General features: G+C 34.8%; 1 protein-coding gene across 30 annotated transcripts in view; it reads right to left on the bottom strand.

Annotated features, from left to right (window-relative positions):
• LOC148618361 (calcium-activated potassium channel slowpoke-like) overlaps nucleotides 1-14,713 on the bottom strand; it is a 64,595-nt gene that overhangs the window by 37,022 nt on the left and 12,860 nt on the right. For all 30 annotated transcript variants that reach the window (XM_088577160.1, XM_088577161.1, XM_088577166.1 and 27 more), the window contains exons 4-7: nucleotides 14,093-14,204; nucleotides 7,135-7,286; nucleotides 5,675-5,845; nucleotides 4,828-4,919 (exon numbers count right to left, since the gene is read on the bottom strand). In XM_088577160.1, coding sequence (XP_088433286.1) covers nucleotides 4,828-4,919; nucleotides 5,675-5,845; nucleotides 7,135-7,286; nucleotides 14,093-14,204 — 527 coding nt within the window. The remainder of the gene's footprint in view (nucleotides 1-4,827; nucleotides 4,920-5,674; nucleotides 5,846-7,134; nucleotides 7,287-14,092; nucleotides 14,205-14,713) is intronic.

The following is a 14,713-nucleotide window of genomic DNA, read 5'->3' as shown; positions in this document are numbered from 1 at the left end:
AAACAATTTAAACTTGTAAATAATCTAATCAAACTAAAATTCAACTTGATCTGTATTTCATGATACTAAATTACTAAACAAAGTTTGAAAAAGATTGTTCAATACCTTCTGAAGTTATCAGGGATGGACAGATGGAAGGATAGAAACAACATTTGGGAGGGTATCACATAGGACCTCGCCACTTAGTGTGGCGGGGTATAAAACAAGGAAATCAAGGGAATATTATCATCTTTTTTTAGGGGCTCTTGCACAATTCTAAAATTTTTGGTTTATATAATTTTCTAAATAAGCTCCATATACATATTGTATGAAACAGTCACATCCTGTAGTAGAGAAATCAATCACTTCATACCCTGTAGCAGCGAAATCACACTCTGTAGTAAAGAAATCACTTTACACTCTGTAGAAGAGAAATCACTTCATACCCTATAGTAAAAAATCACTTCACACCCTGTAGTAGAGAAATCACTTCAAACCCTTCACACCCTGTAGTAGAGAAATCACTTCACACCCTGTAGTAAATAAAATCACTTCAAACCCTTCACACCCTGTAACAGAGAAATCACTTCAAACCCTTCACACCCTGTAGTGGAGAAATCACTTCAAACCCTGTAGTAGAGAAAACACTTCAAACCCTTCACACCCTGTAGTAGAGAAATCACTTCACACCCTGTGGTAGTGAAATCACTTCATACCCTGTAGTAGACGAATCACTTCACAACCTGTAGTGGAGAAATCACTTCAAACCCTTCACACCCTGTAGTAGAGAAATCACTTCACACCCTGTAGTGGAGAAATTGCTTCACACCCTAAAGTAAAGAAATCACGTCAAACCCTATAATAGAGAAATCACTTCACACCCTATAGTAATAAAATCACTTCACACCCTGTAGTAGAGAAATCACTTCACACCCTGTAGTAGACAAATCACTTCACACCATGTAGTAGAGAAATCACTTCAAACCCTTCACACTCTGTAGTAGAGAAATCACTTCACAACCTGTAGTGGAGAAATCACTTCAAACCCTTCACACCATATAGTAAAGAAATCACTTCACACCCTTTAGTAGAGAAATCACTTCAAACCCTGTAGTGGAGAAATCACTTCAAACCCTTCACACCCTATAGTAAAGAAATTACTTCATACCCTGCAGTGGAGAAATTGCTTCACACCCTATAGTAAAGAAATCACTTCACACCCTGTAGTGGAGAAATCACTTCACACCCTGTGGTAGAGAAATCACTTCATACCCTGTAGTGGAGAAATTGTTTCACACCCTATAGTAAAGAAATCACTTCACACCCTGTGGTAGAGAAATCACTTCACACCCTGTAGTAGAGAAATCACTTCACACCCTTCACACCCTGTAGTAAAGATATCACTTCACACCCTGTGGTAGAGAAATCACTTCATACCCTGTAGTGGAGAAATTGCTTCACACCCTATAGTAAAGAAATCACTTCACACCCTGTGGTAGAGAAATCACTTCACACCCGGTAGTAGAGAAATCACTTCACACCCTGTGGTAGAGAAATCACTTCACACCCTTCACACCCTATAGTAAAAAAATCACTTCACACCCTGTAGTGGAGAAATCACTTCAAACCCTTCACACTCTGTAGTAGAGAAATCACTTCACAACCTGTAGTGGAGAAATCACTTAAAACCCTTCCCACCATATAGTAGAGAAAACACTTCAAACCCTGTGGTAGAGCAATCACTTCACACCCTGTAGTGGAGAAATCACTTCAAACCCTTCACACCATATAGTAAAGAAATCACTTCATACCCTGTAGTGGAGAAATTGCTTCACACCCTATAGTAAAGAAATCACTTCACACCCTGTAGTGGAGAAATCACTTCACACCCTTCACACCCTATAGTAAAGAAATCACTTCACACCCTGTAGTAAAGAAATCACTTCACACCCTGTGGTAGAGAAATCACTTCATACCCTGTAGTGGAGAAATTGTTTCACACCCTATAGTAAAGAAATCACTTCACACCCTGTGGTAGAGAAATCACTTCACACCCTGTAGTAGAGAAATCACTTCACACCCTTCACACCCTGTAGTAAAGAAATCACTTCACCCCCTGTGGTAGAGAAATCACTTCATACCCTGTAGTGGAGAAATTGCTTCACACCCTATAGTAAAGAAATCACTTCACACCCTGTGGTAGAGAAATCACTTCACACCCTGTGGTAGAGAAATCACTTCATACCCTGTAGTGGAGAAATTGTTTCACACCCTATAGTTAAGAAATCACTTCACACCCTTCACACCCTATAGTAAAGAAATCACTTCACACCCTGTGGTAGAGAAATCACTTCACAACCTGTAGTGGAGAAATCACTACAAACCCTTTAGTAGAGAAAACACTTCAAACCCTTCACACCCTGTAGTAGAAAAATCACTTCACACCCTGCAGTAGAGAAAACACTTCAAACCCTTCACACCCTGTAGTAGAGAAATCACTTCACACCCTGTGGTAGAGAATTCACTTCATACCCTGTAGTAGACGAATCACTTCACAACCTGTAGTGAAGAAATCACTTCAAACCCTTCACCCCCTGTAGTAGAGAAATCACTTCACACCCTGTAGTGGAGAAATTGCTTCACACCCTATAGTAAAGAAATCACTTCACACCCTGTAGTGGAGAAATCACTTCACACCCTTCACACCCTGTAGTAGAGAAATCACTTCACACCCTGTGGTAGAGCAATCACTTCACACCCTGTAGTGGAGAAATCACTTCAAACCCTTCACACCATATAGTAAAGAAATCACTTCATACCCTGTAGTGGAGAAATTTCTTCACACCCTATAGTAAAGAAATCACTTCACAACCTGTAGTGGAGAAATCACTTCACACCCTTCACACCCTGTAGTAGAGAAATCACTTCAAACCCTGTGGTAGAGCAATCACTTCACACCCTGTAGTGGAGAAATCACTTCAAACCCTTCACACCATATAGTAAAGCAATCACTTCATACCCTGTAGTGGAGAAATTGCTTCACACCCTATAGTAAAGAAATCACTTCACACCCTGTAGTGGAGAAATCACTTCACACCCTGTGGTTGAGAAATCACTTCACACCCTTCACACCCTGTAGTAAAGAAATCACTTCACACCCTGTGGTAGAGAAATCACTTCATACCCTGTAGTGGAGAAATTGTTTCACACCCTATAGTAAAGAAATCACTTCACACCCTGTGGTAGAGAAATCACTTCACACCCTTCACACCCTGTAGTAAAGAAATCACTTCACCCCCTGTGGTAGAGAAATCACTTCATACCCTGTAGTGGAGAAATTGCTTCACACCCTATAGTAAAGAAATCACTTCACACCCTGTGGTAGAGAAATCACTTCATACCCTGTAGTGGAGAAATTGTTTTACACCCTATAGTAAAGAAATCACTTCACATCCTGTAGTGGAGAAATTGTTTCACACCCTATAGTTAAGAAATCACTCCACACCCTGTGGTAGAGAAATCACTTCACACCCTGTAGTAGAGAAATCACTTCACACCTTGTGGTAGAGAAATCACTTCACACCCTATAGTAAAGAAATCACTTCACACCCTGTGGTAGAGAAATCACTTCATACCCTGTAGTAGAGGAATCACTTCACAACCTGTAGTGGAGAAATCACTTCAAACCCTTCACACCCTGTAGTAGAGAAATCACTTCACACCCTTCACACCCTGTAGTAGAGAAATCACTTCACACCCTGTAGTGGAGAAATTGCTTCACACCCTATAGTAAAGAAATCACTTCACACCCTGTAGTGGAGAAATCACTTCACACCCTGTAGTGGAGAAATCACTTCACACCCTTCACACCCTGTAGTAAAGAAATCACTTCACCCCCTGTGGTAGAGAAATCACTTCATACCCTGTAGTGGAGAAATTGCTTCACACCCTATAGTAAAGAAATCACTTCACACCCTGTGGTAGAGAAATCACTTCATACCCTGTAGTGGAGAAATTGTTTTACACCCTATAGTAAAGAAATCACTTCACATCCTGTAGTGGAGAAATTGTTTCACACCCTATAGTTAAGAAATCACTCCACACCCTGTGGTAGAGAAATCACTTCACACCCTGTAGTAGAGAAATCACTTCACACCTTGTGGTAGAGAAATCACTTCATACCCTGTAGTAGAGGAATCACTTCACAACCTGTAGTGGAGAAATCACTTCAAACCCTGTAGTAGAGAAAACACTTCAACCCCTTCACACCCTGTAGTAGAAAAATCACTTCACACCCTGCAGTAGAGAAAACACTTCAAACCCTTCACACCCTGTAGTAGAGAAATCACTTCACACCCTGTGGTAGAGAATTCACTTCATACCCTGTAGTAGACGAATCACTTCACAACCTGTAGTGGAGAAATCACTTCAAACCCTTCACACCCTGTAGTAGAGAAATCACTTCACACCCTTCACACCCTGTAGTAGAGAAATCACTTCACACCCTGTAGTGGAGAAATTGCTTCACACCCTATAGTAAAGAAATCACTTCACACCCTGTAGTGGAGAAATCACTTCACACCCTGTAGTGGAGAAATCACTTCACACCCTTCACACCCTGTAGTAGAGAAATCACTTCACACCCTGTAGTGGAGAAATTGCTTCACACCCTATAGTAAAGAAATCACTTCACACCCTGTGGTAGAGAAATCACTTCACACCCTGTAGTGGAGAAATTGCTTCACACCCTGTAGTAAAGAAATCACTTCACACCCTGTGGTAGAGAAATCACTTCATACCCTGTGGTAGAGAAATCACTTCACAACCTGTAGTAGAGAAATCACTTACTTTTTTCCTCTTTCTTTTTTGTATGAACCGCCATAAACTTGACGTCTACCAAATATCTCCAACAATTCAGGAACAAAACTGGCAAACATACCCTAAATTAAGCGAATAAAATGATTCAGCTTTGAATGGCTTTAGTTTATCTGTTAAAGGTATAATCAGTATAGTGAGAAAAAGAGTCCTTTAATAAATCTATTGAGGACAGACTAGACTGTATTAAAAAGCTTCTGTTTGATGTATCAGTATAAATACCAGCTTCTGTTTGATGTATCAGTATAAATATGACCAAGATTTTGATTTCAGTTGTTATCAATTCCAGCAACAACAGAATGTCTTGGTTTAAAATCAATCAGAGCCACATATTCAAATTCTGATCAAACTGTATTATATTTTAGAACACAGATAACAAAATACAACTAATGAATTCAAAACCATTGAAATTAAGTGCAAAAAAAAACATGAAAAAGTTGATGTCATTGAAAGAATAAAATTTAACTTATCAAAATGTTTATATAGTATGTATCTACAGAAGAAAAACTGTAACATACCTGATATGTTTTTATGTTATACAAACATGATTTAGGGTAGGTGTTGATATATACCAGTGTCTGCATACAACATTCATTTTTTTTTTCCAAAACCATATGACATACATTTGTCTGTTATTTAAGAGACCATAAGGAAAATATTATGATATTCATACATGTTATTATGTGTATTATTCTTCGCTTTTTAAAATGAATTTCTTATATTGGTTCAAAATATATGAAAAACCTGTAAAGCCATTCTTCCTTTGATATATCAAAGGCCTTAGTCACCATTGACTGCTGTATACAGAGATGATACTTACAATGCTGACCAATATAAAGATACAAATAAAGATTCGTCCAATATCTGTCTTGGCACTGATGTCACCATACCCCACTGTTGACATGGTAACTAACAGGAAATATAAACATTCCCAATATGTTAAATCTTTATCATTCTCAAAATTCCTCCAAGGATCTCCCGAACTTTCAACCTTCAAATATAAATCATCACTATTTTAATTCAAAGATCAAGATTTATCTAGAATTACTGTGAGTATGTATGTAGCACCACCATGACATGTATACTCAGGTTTTATACCCATATTCTATTCAATTCCATAGTTTTGATTTAAACCTGAATTTATAAAAATAAGAGGTAAAAAAGCATCACAGAATTGTTTGCACAGTTTCAAATAAGATTGGTCCAAGTCCTGGGACCCTCAATTTCAGGTGTAGGTCCATTGAAATTTTAATTACCTAGGTGTTGGGCCTTTCATACTTTAATCTTATTGTTCTTCTGGCAGACCTTTCATTTATGATGCAGGAAGTAAAGGACTTATAAATCTTTGAATTAAAACTGAACCCTTCGTTTGTCAGAAAGAGAATGGATACATCATACCGGTATTGGAGTCCAACCATCTGAGCTCATAGTTAAGTTATGCTAATGGAAAACCTCATTTAATCAAAATCTAAATATAGGTCTACAATGATCAATCCTTGAAATCCAACCAGGAGGAATTGAGGATGAGACAGATGAACATCCTAATTCAATACACAGACCATAATAAATATGTATGATAGTAAAACAGTCAATAAAACATTAACCTAATCTAACATATTTTGTACTATGGTATGCTAGTCAATACAGAATAAATCTACATCTTCCCTAAACATCCACTTCAATACATTTAATGATGACTTCAAAGCTAATGTCTTGTAAACAAATTCAAAATGAAAAATATGAATCATTTTGCATCAGATGCTATAAACATGATAGATGTTGGAACTTCTAATTTAAGTAAAATAATTTGAAGGAGACATAGTACAGATTAATTCTGAGGCTTTCTCTATAAATATAACAATCATCAATTTTATATAATGGAAGTCATTACAGAGAATTCCTTAAAGCAAGCTGTTTGTAATAGACAGTAGTCATTGTAAGTCATAATCACAAAAGTTAGCTCTGATAATCAGCTGATACAACTGTTTTTCATTGAAATCTATTATTAACCAACTGGTTTAAGAAATAGTCAGTTATATATTCTGTAGTCCATTCATAAAGCAAACTGTATTTCACTGAAACAAAATTCATTGAAATCTGTTGCAGAAACTTATGCATGCTGAAAGAAAGAGAAAAAAAATATAAAATGGCTAACTCTAAAATTTTAATTCTTTCTATACTGTACTTACTTTCACTAGGTATATCAACAAGTGTGATAAATTCTTATGACTTCAATGGCAATGATACCAAGGCCATTTTAGTATTTAGTACAAAACTTACTAAATGTAAGAAACCTCCAGAAGCGAGCCACAGACTTATAAAATATGTAACCATCTGACAGAGTCTGATCATGGTGCTGGTCTGTAGCATGTTTAGGTATGTCAGGATATCTGGAATCGACATCAGCCTCAAGGCTCTTAAAAACCTTAAACCTGAAAAAATAAATACACAACATATATTTCCCCAAGTCTCTGAACTGGATAGTGACCACAATGCAGAGCGTAATTGTACAGCATTACACCACCAATCAGCATGTCAACCAACTGACCATTCAACTGTCAGTTGGTTGACATCAAGGTATCAAATGACTGACTGAGGGGCTTCATAATATCCTTGATTACCCTGTCCGGTTTTGCATGGACGGTGTCATTAAATGGAAATCAAACCGTTATTTAAATAGAAATGCCTATCATCATGGAATGATCTCGGTCAGTAATACTTTACCATGAGTTCTTCATAAAACATATCTAGTTATCTTATTTACACTAATTATCAAATAATTACAATATCAATTGACTTTAATACTTACAGAGCAGATAATTCTGTTAAATCTGATGTGTCATAGCAATATTATAGCTGAATGTAGAATGTAAGAGAAATGGTCATTCTAATGGCTTGTTTCAATGACTAAAGCCATTTTGGTTACATTTTCCCTTTATTATAATCTTGACTCTTAGGTAGGTCTGGGCACCAAAATATAAAAGTTCTTTCTAACAATAATCTGAACAGCTCTTTTTAAGATGAACAGATGAAAGATTTCATCAAATCAATCCATCTTTCATTAGATGCAGTAATTGTGAAGAATGTAACACAGGTGCTTGCTGTACTAACAAATCATTAACTTTACATAATTGCTCATCAATTAAAGGCCCAATTATTTTCAACAAGCTTATGTTTGCTACTAGATAAGTATCTATATAAGCCAGTCTGCAGCTCTTTCTTTCTTAATTAAAGTATTTTACTTAATATTACAGTTTTCAGTTTTCAAGCTGTTGCATATTCAATTTAAATTGGTCAATTCTAAAACTACTGTATGATGTATAAATATACCAGCTGATCAAGATAAGATGACATATAGTCTATTACAGTCTTACTTAACCTTTTATCACACTTGAAATTTGTAGAGACAAATTTTTGGGAAATTTTTTATTATGATTGAAAAATGATACTGAAGCAATAACAGCAATATGTAGAAATAAATTTGTCTTTGACAGCTCAGTGATTATAACTTAATTACCAGCATCAATAAAATCAGAAAACATCAATTACTCTGAATCACTGGAGACAATCATCATAGACAATGTTATTATCAATTCAGTATACTCATAGCAATCATAGGATGTCACATAATCTAAAACATTTAAATGTGAGCCAGATTTGCTTCTTAGTGGTATCACAACCCATTAAATTGACTGCATTATGGTCCCAAAACTGACTCGATTCCTCGAAGAGTTGTATCTATAATAGACTTAATTACATTTCTTATCATATTGGTTATTTTACACTACAAGGGATTCCAATATCTTGTTGACCTAAAGTCGACCTAAAACACTATAATCAATGACACATTTTACCACCAGAATTATAATTTCTCTCTGTACTTTATTGATGGTTGTAGGATTAAACAAAAGAGATTTTGGTGTAATATGTCATTATGGATTAATATCATTCCAAATATCATCAAAGAATCATGGTCAATATATATTCTAGTTTTTTTCCTAATTGCTTCATTGCTTTTGATACTAAACAAATGATAAACAAGACTTCCCTTGCCATGACAAAGTGAAATTATATGCTAAAGTGTGACAAAAGATTTGACCACACCACCCAGCATGATGCTGTTGAATTCCAATATTCAATGACAAAAAGGGAAATCAGAAATATAAGATTTCATCATGATGCCCTGTTAACTACTACTTTTCTGTAAACAGCAGTGGAAATCCTCCTGCCATGAAGAAGAAGTCAATGTTCTGGACACACCATTGAGATCAAGCTATACAGAAAACAAACAATTGTATGATTTATTACGAATACCAGAGGTCGACACAAAGATTTCGGAAAGAGGGGATTCCTTCCAAACACAACGGAGAATCCATGCTATTACTTGCTTAACTTTGACCATAATCAGCACAAGGGGATGGGGGGTGGGGGGTCCTGATTAGTCTTTCTGTTGACATAACAATGTTTCTCATTTATAGTTAAGAATAATCAATTCTGTATTCTGTTTTGCCTCTCTATAATAATAGTCAAAAAGTTTTTATTTTTGAAAGTGAAAGCTTATAAATTCCATAAATTCAGGATTTTTTTTCTGTTTTGAGATGCCTTTACTATGGTCTTATTTATATAATTGTGTAAACTATTCTGGCATTAAACTTTTCTACAATCTAACAGTTATAACATCACAAACTCAGGAATCCATGGAACATTAGAAACAAAGTCAATACAAAAAAATAAACCACCTTTTAGCTTCTGATTAAATACAACACTAGCCCTCTAAAAACTTTTTCATATCACATTAAAATTGAACAAGAAGCTTTCAATCTACCACTTATAAAATCTATTGATTAAAAAACTTTAATGGAAACCAGCATCACAATCATGATACTGTTTACTGATCAATTACACTTATTCATTTCATTTTAATATTTGGGTCTTTGTGTTTGGGTCTTTGTGTTTGCAATGAATTTGATAATGAAATCCCAGTATCAGGAGTAATATTTGAATCTTTGTGTTTTTCATCGGATCACAGTTTCACAAGTGGACTAGCAAACAGTGACATGAGGTTGCTACGGTTTTAAATGACAAACACAGGCATGTTGTACTGTTACTTAGAAACACTGTATACATGTATATACTACCGGTATTCATGACAAAAGAATAAACAGGCAGGAACTTTTCGCATCATAAATGTAACCTATACCTTCATTAATACTAAATGATTTCATATTAAAGTTTGTCTCAATGATGTATGTTGACAAAAACAGGCAGAGATACCAGGCCTAGAGATATAACTACCTTTATTGATGAATTAAACATTACCGTGAGGGAAATATTCTTCATCTGATTTCTATTATAAACTGTCAACCATGAATGAATCAGAACAAAAAAATTAACAAGAGAAAACATGCAAGCTGTAGTTGTAAAGATATAGTCTTAAGTCTGGCACAGAATGGGTAAATAAACAAATAATCAACTTAATTAAAGAAAAGCTTACAAAATCAATTACTTGGTTCAAAGAAAAGAAAGTCTTCTAAAACATAATTACCATATTAGAAAACTAAACACTCAAGTTTAATTGTACCACCAGGTTGAACCATGGAAGAACTTACCTCCCCTTACTTTATATGGGGAGAACAGAAAACAAAGACCCTCCCCCTTTTTTAACAACTCAAGATAATTGCTCATTACTATGTGCAGGTTTAATGTGTAGTTATAAAAATAGATTTAGACATGACTCGGTCATCAGACTCGGTCAAGGAACCTATACTAAATATTTGCTTAGCAACAGCAGCAATTGTACAAAGTAACATACAACACGTTTCCTTATTCAGTGTGACAGCAACAGTGTCAGACTCCATAGCAATTTTGTTATATTATCTAAACAAATAGCTACATGTATTGTTAGAAAATCTGGTTTCCTATATATACATCATAACATAAAGTTCTGACATAAAATCAATGGAAAAAGACTTAAGAAGTCTGCACAAAGAAATTAAATTTCCCCCAGATGTAAAATTTAAATATAGTTTTATAAGAAGCCTGCCATTAATCAAGCTACATTAAACAAACAGATCAATTTATTTGACAGACTCAGCAACAACTATTGGAACTTAAATGTATGGCATTTAGTCACTGAACTATCAAAGTGCCTAAACCTGATGGCTCAGAAATATAATATTTAAATCAAAATTATCACTTTTAGGGGATTTTAATATAAAAGTATTTTTTTAAATCATTGATGAAAAAGCTAAGATTCTAATTTTATAACATAAAGATAGATTTATTGCAATATTCAAAATTACTCAGGACCATATTCCCCAATAGCCATGTAATAACCTTATTCAATTAACTTGTATTTAGTATGGATAGTATCAACTGTGTTCCTAAAGAAAACCATGACAAGTCTGTATATGATAAAATTATCAATATTTTCAACTTGTCAAAAATTGTTTGCTTAAAAACAGGATTATTATAAATTTTCATGAATCTTGTATATTGAGAAACTGTAGCTTAAGATACATAAAGTATGTAGTAGTCAAACATAGATGTAATGTTAATGCCTATCTGAGTCCCAGATTGGCTTCAAAGAATGAAAAGTATACAACTTATTGAATGTTACCCAAAAAGACCTTCCAAGACAAAAATAAAATTCCTTTCTAAATGATGTTAAGTTAAAGCCTTTGGTAACCCATTCTAACTGCAAAGGTACCAAGGGCCTAGGACCTTTGGACCATCTCTAATCACAAAGACCCCTAACCAAAAACATCCAACACTTTCAATGCTCTCCTATTTAGATCCCTTATAACATCATCCTAGACTCTTAAGTCTGATGAAGAAACATGACATGAGCTAAAACTGAACTAACACTAGGGCCATCAATGAATCTTTTAAATAGGTTTTTTTAGTTATTCCTTTATTACCTGTGCAATGAGCACAATCATGCACATAATGATTGTTTTGTTGTTGAAAACAGCTCTGTGTTTTTTCATTTTTTTACAGGATTACAGTAATATACAATTTCATGCATCTGAACTGAACAACAAAGATTGGATTTCAACCATCAATATCATCTACAGAAGTAACAAATGTTAATACAAACACATGGCGTGGAAAATAACTGGTTTATAATACTATATATAGAGGTCAAACAGGGGAGGCATGGTATAATCTGATTATTATACAGAATATTATAGGAACATTTTAAGACACATGTTTATCAAAGTCAAGGATAGAAATTTTCAATAATGATTTTCTAAATCCATAGGTTTTTTTTTATTTTATTTTCAGTCAAATCAGAGAAAAACCAGAGTATATAATGAACTTATTTAGGAAGTTGACTGTTTCTTGAATATTATTGGATTAAACAGCTATTTTCGGTTGTTCATGGATGTATGGACGGATCTCAGAGCCCCAAAGCTCAATGAACAGCCGAAGGCCATTCATGTAATGTTTGGGAATGGAGAGATCCCTTCATACATCCATGAACAACCGAAAATAGCAGTTTAATCCTTATAGTTCTATTCCGGCCCCATGCAAGGCTGGGTGTCAAAATAATAGGCCTACAGCAGCGCTAAGCTTGTTGTAAAAGGCGACTAAATAGTGCTCAGAAACCTAGCCGGGGGTTAGGCACTCTGCCCACAGAGCAACTGGGATGTGTGCCCCAGGTGCCCCTGGCATGTTACATGCTGGTGTTGTCAGGCTATAATACAGAAAACCTGACCGCAAACCATAGTGGTGCACCGTATTGGGAAAGATGCCACGTTCCTCGCTCATTAAAGAGCCCTGCTGTGGTATTCAATAGGAGTAGGAACCTTTGCACTCTGCCACAGGAGGCTAAATTGCCCGACCCTACCCATCCCTCCCTTTTTCTAGTGGCAATAAAAATTTGGCATCTTTCAGCACAACAAAATTGAATACAGAAAGTTACCAAAAGTAACCATGCAGAAAATTACATTATACTAACACAAATATAGCATCAAATGAATAATTTGGAATATCATTTGTAATATAATATGCTTTACATTCCCAAGATTGTGTAATACACAATACTTCTCGCAACACAATATTATATCAGTAGGTTTTTCATGTGATGTGACTCAGTCTTCATAACATGTAACACAGGTGTGACAGACTGACAGACTTTTTTTTAAAGATTTCAACTTTACTATTAAATTGGTTGTATCAACTAAGAAAGTGAACAAAAAAATAATATTCAATTAATTATCAAGTTGAAACAAGATTTCTTAGTAAATTTAAAACTTGAACTTGTCAACATTTCAGAAGTTGTGCATTAATCAATAAAATATTTTGATCCTTTTTCCAATTACATACAATACATCTGAATGCTATCTTTTGAAAATCTATCATTGTAGCAATAGAGAAATTTTCAATTATATAACAATATTGAAAAGAAACGAATTCTAAAAACTAGATACAATAGGCAGTGATGAGGGCTGGTTCTGGTTCTGTATGGACAATCACTCATAATAAATATTTAATATCAAACTTTGGTCTAAACTGTCACAATTCTTTGGAAAGCCCATTCATTAATCTTATATCTGTACAGCATTATTAACTTTTAGAAAGTCCATCATTAATTATTATTTGACAGTCTAGAATTCAAAGGCCTTAAAACCTTTCATAAAATGCTCAGAAATGGACTTAAATATGACCTTTGATTGAGTCCTTTAAATGAGGTAAATTAATGATTGAAATAACCAGACTAGTGGGTTCATCCCAACCTTCTATCATATTAAAATTAACTAGAATAATTAAAGAAAAAAAACATCAACACAGATAATAACATTGAACAGTTTCAACTATGTATATACCAAGTTACAATTCAGAAGAAAACAAACTTGACATCACTAAGATAACAAACCTTATGCCACCAACAAAACCTGACACCATATACAATATGTGTCCATAAGATAACAAACTTGACATCACTAAGATAACAAACCTTATGCCACCAACAAAACCTGACACCATACACAATATTTGTCCAGAAGATAACAAACTTGACATCATATCTAGTATTTGTCCAGAACTCACCAAGGTTAGTTTATTTTTTCATCAAAACTAAATATTTAAGACAATTTCAACCAATGTACAATTCTTATTTATCTTGTAATCATCACAATATATTATTAACTATGTGGATTCTTATTGTAAAAACTTAAGCATAATTTAAAGACACCAATATTTTCTCTATAAAATCTTAACACATGATACATACCCAGCCAGTTTCTGTCCAAATAGATTGCCACAAATGATGGAGGTATGGTGAAATAATCGACGAAAGAAAATATTTCCAACCAGAACAACAACTTGTCGTTCGCTGCAACAAACTGGAAAAAAAGAAGGATTCTATAAATATTTACAAACAGTCTGGACAGGAACTTTACTTGTCCTTACAAACAGTCCAAACAGGAACTTCACTTGTCTTTACAAACAGTCCGAACAGGAACTTTACTTGTCTTTACATACAGACATGACAAGAAATTTACTTGTCTTATAATGCTGTCATAGCAGTGAAAATAAGATCTGAAACACATTTTAAAAAGATGGCTGAACAAGATATAAACCCCACCTCCATAAACAGAAGGACAGACAAATAAGAACCAGGGTAAATTATTACACCCAGTGCATGTAAGCTTGGGGGGCAAAAAAATAATTTGCCTAACTTCCCAAAGTTTGGAAAGGGAACTGATGGGTCAAGCCATGAAAAACTTGAACATAAAATGTGGATGAAACAGCAAATGAAATCAGAAGGATATCATTGAGACAGATATTCATATACTTAAAAATAAGATAATGCAACTCTTTGTAAATCATAAAACTGCTATTGACTATGAGA

Source organism: Perna viridis, chromosome 4, assembly GCF_037379345.1.
Source record: "Perna viridis isolate PV_CMFRI_1.1 ecotype Kerala chromosome 4, ASM3737934v1, whole genome shotgun sequence".
NCBI classification, from domain to species: Eukaryota; Metazoa; Mollusca; class Bivalvia; order Mytilida; family Mytilidae; genus Perna; species Perna viridis.
The sequence above is the reverse complement of the archived record's forward strand: the minus strand, read 5'-3'. Positions and strand labels throughout refer to the sequence as shown.